Raw genomic sequence first — 14646 nt, 5'->3', positions numbered from 1 at the left:
CCATGGGTTGTCTAGCTGGGACAGAATGCATGACCTGTAACCCAAAGTGACAGGCCTCTGCTGCCTGAGGAACTCTCTAAGCAAAGAGCATTACTAAGCTCCTTTCTGTTTGGAATAGCCACTACAAGGGGACATAGAATGCTTAGCCAATGTTACATCTGTTTTCTTCAAATATGTTGGAGTGTGAAAGTTTCTTGGCTGTTGTCTCAAATGAGAATGGCAAGTTTGCATATGCTTTCCTGTGGCAAGCATAGCCTCCAGATAACATGTAGTCAGATGCGTAATGCAGCAATAGTAGCCTACTTGCAGTAGAATTTCAATTTTGCATGACTAGTGATGTTTAGGATTTTGAGACTCAGGTTAAATTACTGCTTCCTCTGGTCAATTTGAATAGTAAGTAATGTCGTTATTTATAGGAAAGTAGCTTAAAAGTTGTCATATTAAACATTTTATGTTTTGGACACTCCATTTGGAGGTTTTTTGTTTTTGTTTTTTGTTTTTGATTTTTTTTGGTTGTGGAAGAATGAGTTCTGTGACTTTTGCATTGCATCTAGAGAATATTGACATAGCAATCTAGTAATGAAGTCATTTGGCAGTATAAGCCGATTTTGGCAAATTTAAATTTTGAAAAGTAACTAACAGTGCCTGTTAATTTTGTTTCTTAGCTGTCATATCTATATATATAAATATAAATTTTAATTTTAAAGAAAATATTTTTGTTGGACTTCATTGGCTTTTCGTAATCTTTATTTTAGACGTCTTAATCCAAATTCTGTATCTGCATTTGAAGCTAATGAAGAGCTTAGTCTCCATCTTGCTGTGGAAGGCAAGATTTACCTAACTGTTTATTGTCCCACTGAAACTGCTAACAGAGTAAACAGCATGTCAGCTAGTGACAAATTAACCAAATGGGAAGTGCTGGGTGTCCAGGGAGCATTGCTAAGTCACTTCATTCAGCCAGTTTACATCAGCAGTATACTTGTTGGTAAGCCTTCCTTTCCTGATGAAGAACAATTATTGCTTATGCCCTAACTTTCAACTGTGGTATTTCATTCTGGTTACATTAATAAAAATTCTAACCAAGTGGAATATAATGTTTTATTTTAAAATTTGTTTTGCGTTTTCTATACTTTGTTTTTAAAAAGAAATTAAATATAAATGTATTTATACTTAAAATTGAGGTTTAACTTCTTTGAGATTATAATATGTTTTTACTCTGTCAGATTATCCTCTCTGTCACCATACGTTAATTCTAAATTTCCTGGGTTTTGTTGGTTTGCCACACAGGCAGTTATTCGATGTTTAAAAATAAGATGATGTTACAAAGGATGTGGTGACCATTTAAATTCAGATTATTTAAATGATAACTTGCATATATGAAAACTTCCAACTATGCAGTCCCGTAATTAGACAGTGCAAAGTAGAGCTAGTCAAAAAACTTTAACATTTTCTGTTGAATTTGTAGGGGTATTATGAAAAATGTCATCAAACTCAACATTTATACTAAAACTAGTTAAATAAAAACTTTTTGTAAGTCATCTTCCTTCCTCCTTTTAAAGATTAAAGGTACCTCTAAATTAACTAGTTGGCCATAAATTTTATGCTGGGAAGTAGTAACTGCCAAGACAATAGTAAGATATTTTTGCCATCATATGGCAATCAGTTTTGATGGCAGTGAATGGCCTTCCTGAATTCCTACAGTAGTATTTGTCTATGCAGCTCAAATCGGTGAAATGGAATTGCTGGAAGTAACATGATATTGTCCCAAGTAGTTTTTAAATTAGTTTACATGTAGATCAATTCCCCAGATTTTAACAGTTGTGGTAACTTTTCCTGTGATATTATATATGGAATACAGTTTTGGAAGCAATCTGAGGAGACACAAAGTCTTTTATTTTATTTATTTCCCCTTCCCCCCGACACTCTCCTAGTACCTAATTGTATGCCTGTTCCTGTCCTTCATACAGAATGTGGACACAGTCACTCATACTGCTTTTTAAAATTACTTTTGTGTTCTGATTTTTTTTAATGTTTAGATAAATGCATTCCAGATTCTTTCTTCAAGCTTCTTATACACAAGAACTTTGCAGACAATATGTACCCTTTGGTGCCAGTTTAGTCCGTGATGGAAGTGTGTACTTCAAAGCACAGAGAAGTCAAAGGCTATGACTACGCTACAGTGCTGACAGCTGCACCACTGTGGCACTGCTAGTGCAGATGCTTTAAGTCAATGGGAGAGAGCTCTCCAGTCAACTTAAATTACTCCAGCGCCTGTGAGCAGTGGTAGCTATGTTGGCCGGAGCAGCACTCCTGCTGACATAGCTGAATCCTTACCAGCACATAGGTCAGTATAACTTATGTCGTTTGAGGGAGGCGGGGTGTAATTCTCACCCCTCGGTGACATATGATATACTAACACAAGTTACACTCTAGACATAGCCTAAATTCAAATCTGATGAGCCAAATGCTTCTGTTAAATTCCTGGAATAAGTTAAAATACAGAGTAACTCCAGTGATGAGAGTGCAAAGGCTGACTTTCTATATAAAAAATAAAACACCATCATAACTTGCATTTTTAATTGGCATATTGAGCAAAGACACAAAGATAAATTGAGCCTCTCTAGAGAGAAAGTATCCTATCAAAACAAAGATGGTACTTGTTGCAGATGAAGTTGAGTAAATGCTTGTGTTGCCAATGATGATGCTGTTCTGCAGACTTATTAAAGCTGTTTTTAAAGCTGAAACTAACAGTTAAGAATTATCATTCACCATGGAACAATTGAAGCTTCTGGGTTCTGAGCTCCCTTGAAAATCTGGTCACAATTTAGCTGTATTCTGATATTTCTGCTTACAGTGATGTGCTTGTGTATGGTGAGTTTTTTGTTTGTGTTTTTTTAGGGGATGGAAACTGCAGTGATACAAGAGGACTAGAAATAGCTATAAAACAACGTGTTGATGATGCACTCACATCAAAGCTTCCCATGTTTTACCTGGTTAACAGACCGCATATTAGTTTGGTGACTGCTGCACATCCACAGAGAGACTTGGAGCACAGATCTCTTAGTGTGAATTGGTCACAAGGGGATGCTTCATTGGAAGTTGTGGATGGTTTCAATGGGAAAATCACTGAAAGGTTAGAATCTTTATACTGTGTTAAAATTAGTGGTGAGCCTGATTACTCTGTGTATGTTTGTGCCTGTCTAAGTAATTTATTACAGCTCTCAAACGGTTCTGGTTTTAGGCCAGCATATTATAGAGTAAATGACAAGTTCTCAACTGCGACAATGATAATACGCCTCTTAACTCAAGTTAGTACACTGAGTTCCTCACTCGGGTGAGTGACTGCCCTGCACAATATTCAAGCAATAGTAATTTGATTAGCAGCACAAATTGCTTGGATTGGCAGCTGATCAGCTCCAGGGTGAGCAGCATTTGAGCTTCAAACAGCACACATGCCCCTGCCTTGGCCAGCTAGCTGGAGCTTAAAGCATCACTTACCTTGAGCCTGAGAATTGTGTGTGCATGTGAGTGGTCAGGGGTACAACTCTAGTTTTACCTTGACCTAACAGTGTAGTGAAGACACACCCTGTATGATGATGATGAAATGCTTTCTATTCTGACAGTAAGTCAGGAGGATGTTAGGCAGCAGCAACTAAATCAGCAGATTCAGATAACTTGCATCCAGGAGTTTTAAAAGAACTGTCCAGGAGCTTGCTGGACCATTAATGCTGATTTTTTTTTAAGTAAATATTGCAACTTTGGGGAAATTCCAGAGAACTGGAGAAAGCTAATGTTGTTTTGCCAGTATTTAGAAAGGGTAAATGGGGCAACCGGGGTAATTATAGGCCTGCCAGCCTGACACTGATTATGAGCAAAATAATAGAGCAGTTGATCCAGGACTCTAATTACAGTAACTCCTCGGTTAACATCGTAGTTATCTTCCTGAAAAATGCTACTTTAAGCGAAACAGTGTTAAGCGAATCCAATTTCCCCATAAGAATTAATGTAAAGGAGGGCGGGAGATTAGGTTCCAGGGACGTTTTTTTCACCAGACAAGAGTAAGTGTGTGTGTGTGTGTGTATACACATAAACACTGTATAAGTTTTAAACAGTTTAATACTGTACACAGCAATGATGATTGTGAAGCTAGGTTGAGGTGGTGAAGTAAGAGGATGCGATATTTCCCAGGGAATGCCTTACTTCTAAATGATGACCTAGCACTCTGCTGGGTCCTCAAGGATTAACACATTGTTAATGTAGCCTCACACGCTACAAGGCAGCACGAATGGAGGGAGGGGAGACAGCATGGCAGTGACACGCAGACACGAGACATGCTTTGCCTCTTTAAGAATGCTGACCCCACTCAAAGTACATTGCCTTTTTAAGTAGATCAGCGAGTTGAGATAGCAGCTGCTGCCAGCAAGCTCCCTCCTTCCTGAGCCCTGTCGTGGCCCCCCACTTCTCTGTGGAGATAAGGTACAGGAGTGGGGGTTGCGGGGGCGGAAGGCACACCCTGACATTAGCACCCCTCCCTTTCACTCACTCTCACGCACACACACACACACAGCAAGCAGGAGGCTTCTGGGAGCAACTCCACGCAGAGGGCAGAAGCAGCACACTGCAGTGGGGGGAAGGACAGCTGAACTGCCTGGCAATTCTTAGCTTGCTGGGCGGCTGTTAGACAGGGAACTTAAGGGAGCTGACAGGGCCTTCCAGTCCATCCTGTTTCCAAGCCCCCACCAGCTAGCTCCAATGGGCTTCTCTTTCTGCAAGCAGTGAACAAAGCAGGTGGCTGCCAAACAGCATTATAAGGGAGCATTGTGCAACTTTAAACAATCATATTGTCTAATTGATCAGCAATGTAACAACGAAACATTAACCGGATGACTTTGAGTGCAGATTTTCTGTATGTTACCCTCTAATTCTTGGTCATCATGATTTTCTGAAAAATAGCTCTGGTTAAACTAACGTGCTCTTTTCTTTGGTGAAATTACTGCTTGGATCAATAAAAGTAAAAGCATTGAGGTAATATATGCAGACTTCTGTCAGGCACTTGACTTGGTATCTGCATGACTTTAAGAAACTAAAGTGAAACAAAATCAATATGGCACAAACTAAATGTATTAAACGTTGGCTAGTCTCAAAATGTAATTGTGAATGGGGAATCATCAAGCAGGTGTGTCTCTAGTGAGGTCCCACAGGGATCAGTTCTTGGTCCTGTGTTTTTTAACAATTTTTTGTTAGTGGCTTAGAAGAAAACATAATATCATAACTGATCAAAGTTTGCAAATGACCCAAAAATTGGGGGAGTGGTAAATAATGAAGAGAGCAAGTCACTGATAAAGAGCCATTTGGTTCTCTTTGTAAAGTGGCCACAAACAAAGAATATTCATCTTATTACTGCTAAATGTGAACGCAGAGTATACTTAGAGAGCCTCATCCTGTATCCTACCCCATGTCTTTTTCAGAGTCACTGCTTCCAGGATAATCTGTTGAGCGTGAGCTCCTATGATGCTATGGCCAGAAGGGCTAATGTGATCTTTGAATACATAAACAGGGCTATATCAAAGAGGAGTAGGGAGGCTGTATTACTGGGCTGCAGAAGTGTCTCCCACAGTTCTGGACATCTGGCCTGCTCGCCTCTCGCTGCATCTCAGAAAAGTGGATCAGTGTTTTGGCACAGCACAGTCTGGCCATGTCCCCTCTGCTTCCACTTGCTGACACATTCTCTGCCTTAGCAGCAGTTTCTTTTGCTCCTCCCCTTCCTCCTTCTATTTTAACTTTGTTGCTCAGTTTCTTGGGCAATGGGCAGCACCATTCTCCCTTCTCTCCATTCCTCCTTCTCCCTGGTTATATTAACCCCTTGGATGTTAACTTCCCTGAGCCTTTGCTGCAGTGCAATGTCTCTGCTGAAGGTGAGCTGTTAGGCTCTGAAACCTGAGTAGGCTCCCTTAGGTAAGCCTCAGAGTAAATTTCTCCATTCAAAACCCTCTCCCCACCCCCAAAAGCTGCTGCAATACCCCTTCATTCCTCCTTCGAGGAAGTGATTAGAGATGAAAGGAACAAGGCTGACTAGGGCAAGCATATTAACAAGAGCAACTTCTGTTCTAGAATGTTCAAAAACGCTGAGTATCACTGTAGCATCCTTGTTTGGGATGTGGTTATTCCCTTAGGAGAGTGCTACACTAAGAAACTTAGGGATAGTGCAATGGAGGCCACTCTCATAAGGGGCTTTGAAGCTTCTTTCACCACACTTTGAGCATCCTTGGAGGTTTTGCAGGAGTATCTCTTTCCTGGCTAGAATATCTCAAAGCCTTTAAGGACTGAGATCACCCTGACTTTGGCTTCACTTTAGAAAAGTCTCCCTGACAACAATAACAGGAGTACTTGTGGCACCTTAGAGACTAACAAATTTATTTGAGCGTAAGCTTTCGTGGGCTACAGCCCACTTCATCGGTTGCATAGAATGGAACATATAGTAAGGAGAGATAGAGAGAGAGAGAGAGAGAGAGATTATATATATATATATATATATATATATATATATATATATATATATATATATATATATATACTTAACATGGGGGAAATAGATTCAGTGTGTAATGGCTCATAATGGCCTTAACAACAGTGTTCATAGCTGATGCCTCAAAGATGCAATGAGGTTCTCAGCCCAAGGCATGGCCTCCATTTTATTAGCCAGGGGCCACCTCTGGCTCTGACTCTGGAAGCTAGATACTAACCTAAGCAGGGCCAAGTTTGCAGGCTCCCTCTTTTTTTGAAGAAGCTTCATAAGGTGGTGGCTGACAATTCAGCAAAATCCAAACAGTCTCTACCTTTCCCAATAAGGGCTCTCAGGAAAGAATAGACACCAGCCTTCAGATATTTCACTTCTTGTCCTCAAAGGTACAATAATTCCCCAATGGAAAACAGTGGAATCCACATCTGAGATAAATTCCAGAGGGACTTCACCATTCCCACCCCCACAATCCACTTTGACAAAGATTGCATATGCCTCCCTCCAGTGCAGAAGCTACAAAGTAGGATATCCCATTTCCTAGAGGAATGGTTTTAATCAACCACAGATAAGTGGGTCTGGGAAATAGTGAGCTGGAGATACTTCCTCAAGCTCTAGTCTCCACCCCATCTCATCCGGTCACCTGGCTGCAACAGCCCCGTAAAACAGTCTGGTTCACAAAGAAATATATCATTATCTGCATTGAGGAGTGAAAGAGTGTGTTCACTCAGAAGAAAGCTTCTCTGGGTTCTACTCCATCTTCATTGCACTGAAGTGCACAGAGGGAATCAGAGCATTTCTTGACTTCAAAAGACTCAACAAGTGGATGAAGAAAACAAAGGTTCAGATAGAAACCCTGGCCTCTACAATGTCATCCCTGTCTTGGGGTGGGAACATGGGACTTCTTGACTTCAGTAGACCTAATGGATGCATATATCCATGTCCCCATGAGACTGTGCCATCACAGGCTTCTGAGGTTCGATTACATCAGGACAAGTCAATACTGAACACACCCTTTAGTACTGTCCTCAGCAAAGATGGTGGCAGTGATAAGTCATGCTCAGATTTCAGGACTCACCTGTTCCCCTTCCTGGATGACATCCTGATCAGAGCTCCATTGCAGTCAACTGTGGAAATGGTCACATCTTGGACTTCAAATTTTCTTCAGGCACAGATCTTCATCAATGCTAAGGAAAGTCCTCTGGTTCCATCCCACAATTTATTTTCTTGCACCCCTGCACCGCAACCCCCTGCCAGATCCCTGAGCTCCCTCCCATACTGCAAATCCCTCGGCCCTGGCCCTACCACATGAATTTTGTTACGTGCACGGATATGATCACCGCTGTATTGGTGCACGTAACAAAATCCATTCCGCACGTGAGTAGGGAAAAATTAGAGGAAACACTGGTTCCAGCGGAGGTATTCAACTCCTTACAGTTGTGATCAGCCCAACGATAATGTCTGTAAAGCTGTTCCCATCTGCCTTCCGACCTTTGCGACCAATGTCAGCATGGAGGGCTAGAGAGCTCACTTGGAGACCCAAACTTCCAGGGCCTCTTGAGCAGGGAGGAAAAGGCTCACAGCATAAACCTTGTAGATCTGAGAGTGGTCAAGCTAGCTCTGCAAAGGTTCCAGCCCAGCTTGGGAGGAAACCACATGCTGGTTCAATTGGACAATATGACTGTGGACACATATATAAACCAAGAGGGAGGGGACTAGGGGTCTGACACTATATATGGAAGCAATGAAAATAATGAAGTAGGCAGAACAGTTCCTCCTTTCCACATCAAAGAGGACCTGAACCAAAGGAAGACAGAGTCAGCAACTCAAGAGGTGCCTGATTCAGAAGGTTTTCAGTGTCACTTTTCAGATGTTCAGCCTCACTTCATCCACTTACTTCACAAATCACACGTGAACACAAAGAGACAATTACTTCATAAAGGAGGCAGACCCCAGAACTATGGGAGGAGATGCATTATTGCCACAGGGCCTATTTTACAAGTTACCACTTTTTGTTACTGAGGAAGGTGATGCAGAAAATAAAATGAGAACAGGTGATGGTAATACTGGTAGCTCATGGATCGAGGAGACCTTGGTTCTCAAACCTGATAAAACTGCAACTGGAGCCTCTAGCAGTTTGTACTTTTGTGACCAATCATGAAAAGAGATGCCTCTGCTGCTTGTAGAATTGGCTCACAACAGCCTGTTTGCTAGCCAGAGGCACTTTGGGAAGACATGAGAAGATTTGTCTCCAAATAAAGAACTCCTAGACTGGGGAAAAGATCCACTCAATGTCTGTGCAGGCATTCCTTTCTGTCACCCAGCCTCATCAATAACTATGACCTCAGATGCATCACTCTTGGGATGGGTAGCTCACTTCAATGCCCTCACAGCTCGGAGCAGATGGACACCTTAAGAAGCCAGTTTCCGCAACAATCTGTTGGAACTCAGGACACTCAGGAATGCTTACTCTCATTTCCTACCTTTCATCGGGGTAAATAAATCAGAGTCCTGATGGATAACATGCCCTGCTTGTTCTCTGTCAACAAGCAGGGATGAGCAAAATGAAATGTGATGAAGTTATGGAACTGGTGTGTAGTTCATCAGATCAAATTTTCTGTTGTCCTACCTCCCATGTGTTCAGAACGCCACAGTGAATTATTCTCAGCAGATGCTTCTGCTAGGACTATTAATGGGAGCTAGACTCTCAAATTCTCCATAGTACATTCCAAAGATGGAGACTACCAGAAGTGGATCTCTTCACCATCTCCAGGAACAAAAACAATCCTTTATTCTGCTCACGATGGGATCTGGGCCACCACTCTTTCTTGTATCTTGGAAGAAGAGTCTGCTACATGGGTTTCTTCCAACACCACTAAGAGTGATTGAACACAATCAGGAAGGGCAAAGCCAGAGATATCCTTATCGTACCAACCTGGCTGAAACAGGTTTGGGAGCTTTACCTGCTTCAGGTTTCTACTGAACCACCGTTCAAGCTTCCGACCATCCTTTCTCTCCCAGGATGGGGGTTATGCGCATCACCCCAACCTAGAGGTTCTCTGCCTCCGGATATGTTTCCTTGATGAGTCACTGGATTAGAATCCTCCTGCTCTGTGGAAGTGCAACAGGTGTTCTTCTAGTGCTTCTCATATTGATTCCAATTAGGCGTGCGTGCATCATGTGCACTATCATTGGAGAATTTTTACCCTAGCAAAACCTAGTGGGTTGGCAGTGGAGCTGCCTGGAGTGATGCCTTAATGGTGCTGGATATATACCCCAGGCGACCCAGTGCCCCCTCAGTTCCTCCTGACGGTCGTTGGAACTGTGGAGCGCAGCATAGCTGTCCTCCACTCTCCCTAGCTTTTGCTTCTGGTTTTCGATAATTGTTCCAGTTGTTATAGTTGTATTGTTAGTATAGTGCAGCAGTTGTTTTAGTTATACTGTTCGGTTTGTGATTATATTTAGTGAGTTGGAAGGCGTCCTTTGCCTTCTTCCCCCCCACCCCCTGCCTGCTGGGCTCATGCCCAAGGCTCCGGGTTTCAAATCATGTTCAGCCTGTTCAAAGCCTATGCCAACAGGAAACTCCCACAACTCTTGTTTGAAGTGTCTCGGGGAATCTCACCAGGCCGACAAGTGTAGGATCTGTAAGGCATTCAGACCAGATCAAAGCTCTCATGTCCGAGCCACCGTATAGTTTTCCACAAAGACAAGGTGCAGTTTCGCCCTCACATTGCCTTTCTCCCCAAGGTGGTATCAGCTTTTCATGTGAACCAGGACATTTTACTCCTGTTCTTTTATCTGAAGCTGCTCACTACGCAATAGGATCAACTTATGCACTCCCTTGACGTTCATAGGGCTCTAGCCTTCTGCATCGAGTGTACTAAGCTGTTCAGGAAAACGACCCAACTCTTCGTTGCAGTGGCTGACCAGATGAAAGGCCTACCGGTCTCCTCGCAATGCATCTCCTCATGGATCACGGCCTGTATCCGTGCTTGCTACGACTTGGCCAGTATCCTGACCTCGCACCTCACCACCCACTCCATGAGGGCTCAAGCCTCATCGGCCGCTTTCCTGGCCCAGGTCACAATACAGGAGACCTGTAGAGCTGCCGTTTGGTCATTGGTACATACCTTTGCTGCTCACTACACATTAGTTCAGCAGTCTAGCGACGATGCCGCATTTGATTCATGGTTCTGCACTCAGCAACGTCTCACTCAGACCCCACCACCTAGGTAAGGGTTGGTAGTCAGCTAATTGGAATCGATATTAGCAAGCACTTGAAGAAGAAAAGACAGTTACTCACCTTTGTACCTGCTGTTCTTCAAGATGTGTTGCTCATATCCATTCCAAACCCGCCCTCCTTCCCCTCTGTCGGAGTAGCCGGCAAGAAGGAACTGAGAGGGCGCTGGGTTGGCTGGGATATATATCCGGCGCCATTCCAGGGGCTCCACAGTCAACCCTCTGGGCGTTGCTAGGGTGAAAATTCTCTGACGATTGTGCACACAGCGCCCACACTTACTTGGAATGGATATGAGCAACACGTCTCAAAGAACAGCAGTTACAAAGGTGAGTAACTGTCTTTTACTCAAAACTATAAGGGAGTTAACCTATATTTCTGTGCCATTTCTGTAAGTGAGTTTCTTCCATTGGTGGTGTCACATCCATCTTGTGTCTGAATCTGTGCAATTTTGTCTTCCTGAATTACCTGTGGATGTAAAACAATTAGGCTGTTAGCTCAGTTGAGGTCCATTTGGCTGCAGTATCAGCTTTTCATCCCCCAGTAGAAGGGTTCTCCATATTTGCTCATCCTGAGTTTATTAAGGGTTTAGGGAAATCTTTGCCACCAGATTAAAGACCCCAGCCAGGTACTTAAAGACTGTCATGAAACTTTCATTCAAACCAGGGGCAACCTTCCTTCTTCTTCGAGTGATTGCTCATATCCATTCCAGTTAGGTGTGTGCGCCGCGCGTGCACATTCGTCGGAAAACTTTTACCCTAGCAACTCAGTGGGCCGGCAGGTCGCCCCCTAACAGTGGCGCCATCATGGCTCTTGATATATACCCCTGCCGGCCCACCCGCTCCTCAGTTCCTTCTTACCGCCCGTGTCGGTCGTTGGAACAGTGGAGCGCGGCTTAGCTGACCTCCACTTCCCTAGCTACTCGTAGTTCTCGTATATAGTTATGCAGTTATAATCCTTTTATATATATATATATTTGTATAGTTATACGTTTTCTTTGCTAACATAGTTAGTTTAGTAATTGTTAGCGGGGTTCAGGAAGTAGCCCCTTCCATGAACCTGGTGCCGGAGCCCATGCACGGCTCACCGGGTTTTAAAATGGGCTCGGTCTGCGGACCCCGTCGGTACTGCCAAGGCCTTTCGGCACCGACTGTCGCCGGCACCGAAGTTGACTCGGCACCGCCATCGATCCCGGTCCCACAAGGGCCGTAGAATCCGGTGCCTGACGGCTCCCCGGCACGCGCCGTGGTTGAGCTACTGCTCCTGCTGCTTCCGTGCCAACGGCACCGCAGCCAGAGAGCTCGTCTAAGTCGGATCGCCCGGCACCGACACCTGCTGCGGCACCGACGACATCGGCACAGTCGTTCCCGGTCCCACAAGGGCCGTAGAATCCGGTGCCTGACGGCTCCCCGGTACGCGCCGTGGTTGAGCTACTGCTCCTGCTGCTTCCGTGCCAACGGCACCGCAGCCAGAGAGCTCGTCTAAGTCGGATCGCCCGGCACCGACACCTGCTGCGGCACCGACGACGTCGGCACCGTCGATCCCGGTCCCACAATGGCCGTAGAATCCGGTGCCTGACGGCTCCCCGGCACGCGCCATGGTTGAGCTACTGCTCCTGCTGCTTCCGTGCCAACGGCACCGCAGCCAGAGAGCTCGTCTAAGTCGGATTGCCCGGCACCGACACCGACACCTCTGAGGCACCGACAACGTCGGCACCGTCGATTCCAGTCCCACAAGGGCCGTCGAATCCGGTGCCTGACGGCTCCCCGGCACGCGCCGTGGTTGAGCTTATTGCTCCTACTGCTTCCGTGCATCTCATGGCTTCAGGTTTCAAACCTCCGGCCGGAGCTGCAGTATGCCATTTAGGATTTACCCTTTGTTGGTAAAGGCCTCTTTGCGGCAAAGACAGCCCCAGGCTGCGAAGCCTGATGGACAATAGGGTCCTAATGCGTTCTCTCAGCATGCATATGCCAGCGACCAAACACAGGCCTTTCTGTCCCCAGCCGCCATACTCTGTGCCTAGCCAGAGACAGGACTTTGGCAAACGGCGAGGCCAAGGTGGTCGCAGACGAACGTCAGGACCCCTAAAGAGCCAAGGTCAAGGTCCCTCGCAATTACCACTGGGACCAAAGACGAACCTTCCAAGGTGCGCCTGAGGGCGGTGTACCAGTCACAGGCCGGGATCCCAATCCCGCTTTCTCCTGGCGTGGCCCCAGTTAATTTCAGATCGCTGGGTCCTGCGCACGGTGGAGCATAGGTACCACCTCTAATTTGTTCCAGCCCTGTCCCCCTTCAGGGACCCCTCTCATGAGCAATTCCTCGTACAAGAGGTGCAGACGCCGACGGACGAAAGGGGCAAGGGGTTTTACTCCCGTTATGCCCCAGTCCCCCACTCGAACGCAGGTCTCAGACCTTACTAGTCCTGCACGGACTCAACCGGTTTAGGATAAGGTTGAAGTTCCGCACGGTATCCCTGGGAACCATTATTCCATCCTTGCCTCCTGGGGACTACTATGCCGCCCTGGATATGAAGGACGCGTACTTTCGCAACGCCACCTTCCCTCCGCACAGGAGATACCTCCGCTTTCTAGCCAACTGTCAGTACTTCTGGTTTACGGACATAGTCGTCGCCTACCTTCGCTGGTGTCAGATATGCGTTTTTCCATATCTGGAAGATTCGCTTATCCGAGGAGACTCTGAGACACAAACCACTCAGCGCGTGGGCATCGTCACGGTCTTATTCACAGGTCAAGGCCTGATGATTCCTATAGAGCAATCCACTCTGGTTCCCAGGCAGAGGTTGGACTTCCTAGGGGCTATCCTGGTCTCCTACCTAGCCGGAGCCTGCTTATCACAACTGCGGTTTCAGGCGATGGCAACAATCATCTGAGGTCTGCAGGCTTTCCCAACAACCTCGGCTCGTACTTGTCTCAGTCTCCTGGGTCCATGGTTGCCCGCAAGTTTGTAACCAAACACGCCAAGCTCCACCTCCGTCCTCTCCAAGTCTGGCTCACCTCGGCGTACCACCCGGACAGGGAGCCAATGGTCATGGTAGTCACCGTTCCCTCGAGCACCTTAGGCTCCCTAGAGTGGTGGCTAACTCCCTCCCTGGTGTGGGCAGGGATGCGGTTTCATCCGCCCCAGCCCTCACTGCCCCTGAGGACGGACGCATCATCTCTCTGCTCAAGTCCTCATGGTCACCTCCGAGCTTAAGGCCTTTGGTCTTCTCGGGAGCTGGCATTCCACATCAATGCCCCAAAAATGAGAGTAGTCCGCCTGGCGTGCCAGGGGTTCCAGCGGCAGCTGCGAGGCCGTTGTATCTCGGTGTTTACAGCCAACACAACGGCCATGTGCTTCATAAATATCCAGGGAGGGACATGGTCCTCCCCCCCTTTTTGTCAGGAGGCCATCCATTTCCGGGACTTTTGCATGGCCCACTCGATGGAGCTGGTGACGTCCTTTCTCCCAGGCGTTCGGAACGTCTTGGCGCTTTGACTCAGCAGGTCTTTCCTGTCTTACGAGTGATCACTCTGCCCCATGTGAGGCGTTCTGCTTTCCAGAAGTGGAGATGTTTCCTCACATAGACCTGTTCGCTCACCGCGGGAGCAGAAAATGCCAGATGTTCTGCTCCTTCCAAGGTCTCTCCTCGGGATCGATCTTGGACGCATTCCTGATACCGTGGAAAGGCCAACTCCATTATGCCTTCCCACTGTTCCCACTGGTTCATTAGGTCCTGCTCAAACTCCGCAGGGGCAGAGCGCGCATCAACATGATCACTCCAGAGTGGTCCAGGCAGCACTGATATACCACGTTGCTCGGCCTGTCAATAACAGACCCAATTACCCTGCCACCCCACCCAGACCTCATCACTCAGGGCAACGACAGGCTTCGT

General features: G+C 46.0%; 1 protein-coding gene across 1 annotated transcript in view; it reads left to right on the top strand.

Moving 5' to 3' along the window:
• ADAD1 (adenosine deaminase domain containing 1) overlaps nt 1-14646 on the top strand; it is a 36383-nt gene that overhangs the window by 14390 nt on the left and 7347 nt on the right. Inside the window, exons 9-10 of the mRNA XM_030564259.1 lie at nt 756-985; nt 2899-3133. Of these exons, the coding sequence (XP_030420119.1) occupies nt 756-985; nt 2899-3133 (465 nt within the window). The remainder of the gene's footprint in view (nt 1-755; nt 986-2898; nt 3134-14646) is intronic.

This window comes from Gopherus evgoodei, chromosome 5 (assembly GCF_007399415.2).
Source record: "Gopherus evgoodei ecotype Sinaloan lineage chromosome 5, rGopEvg1_v1.p, whole genome shotgun sequence".
Classification (NCBI taxonomy): domain Eukaryota; kingdom Metazoa; phylum Chordata; order Testudines; family Testudinidae; genus Gopherus; species Gopherus evgoodei.
This window is presented reverse-complemented; position numbering and strand designations above follow the sequence as displayed.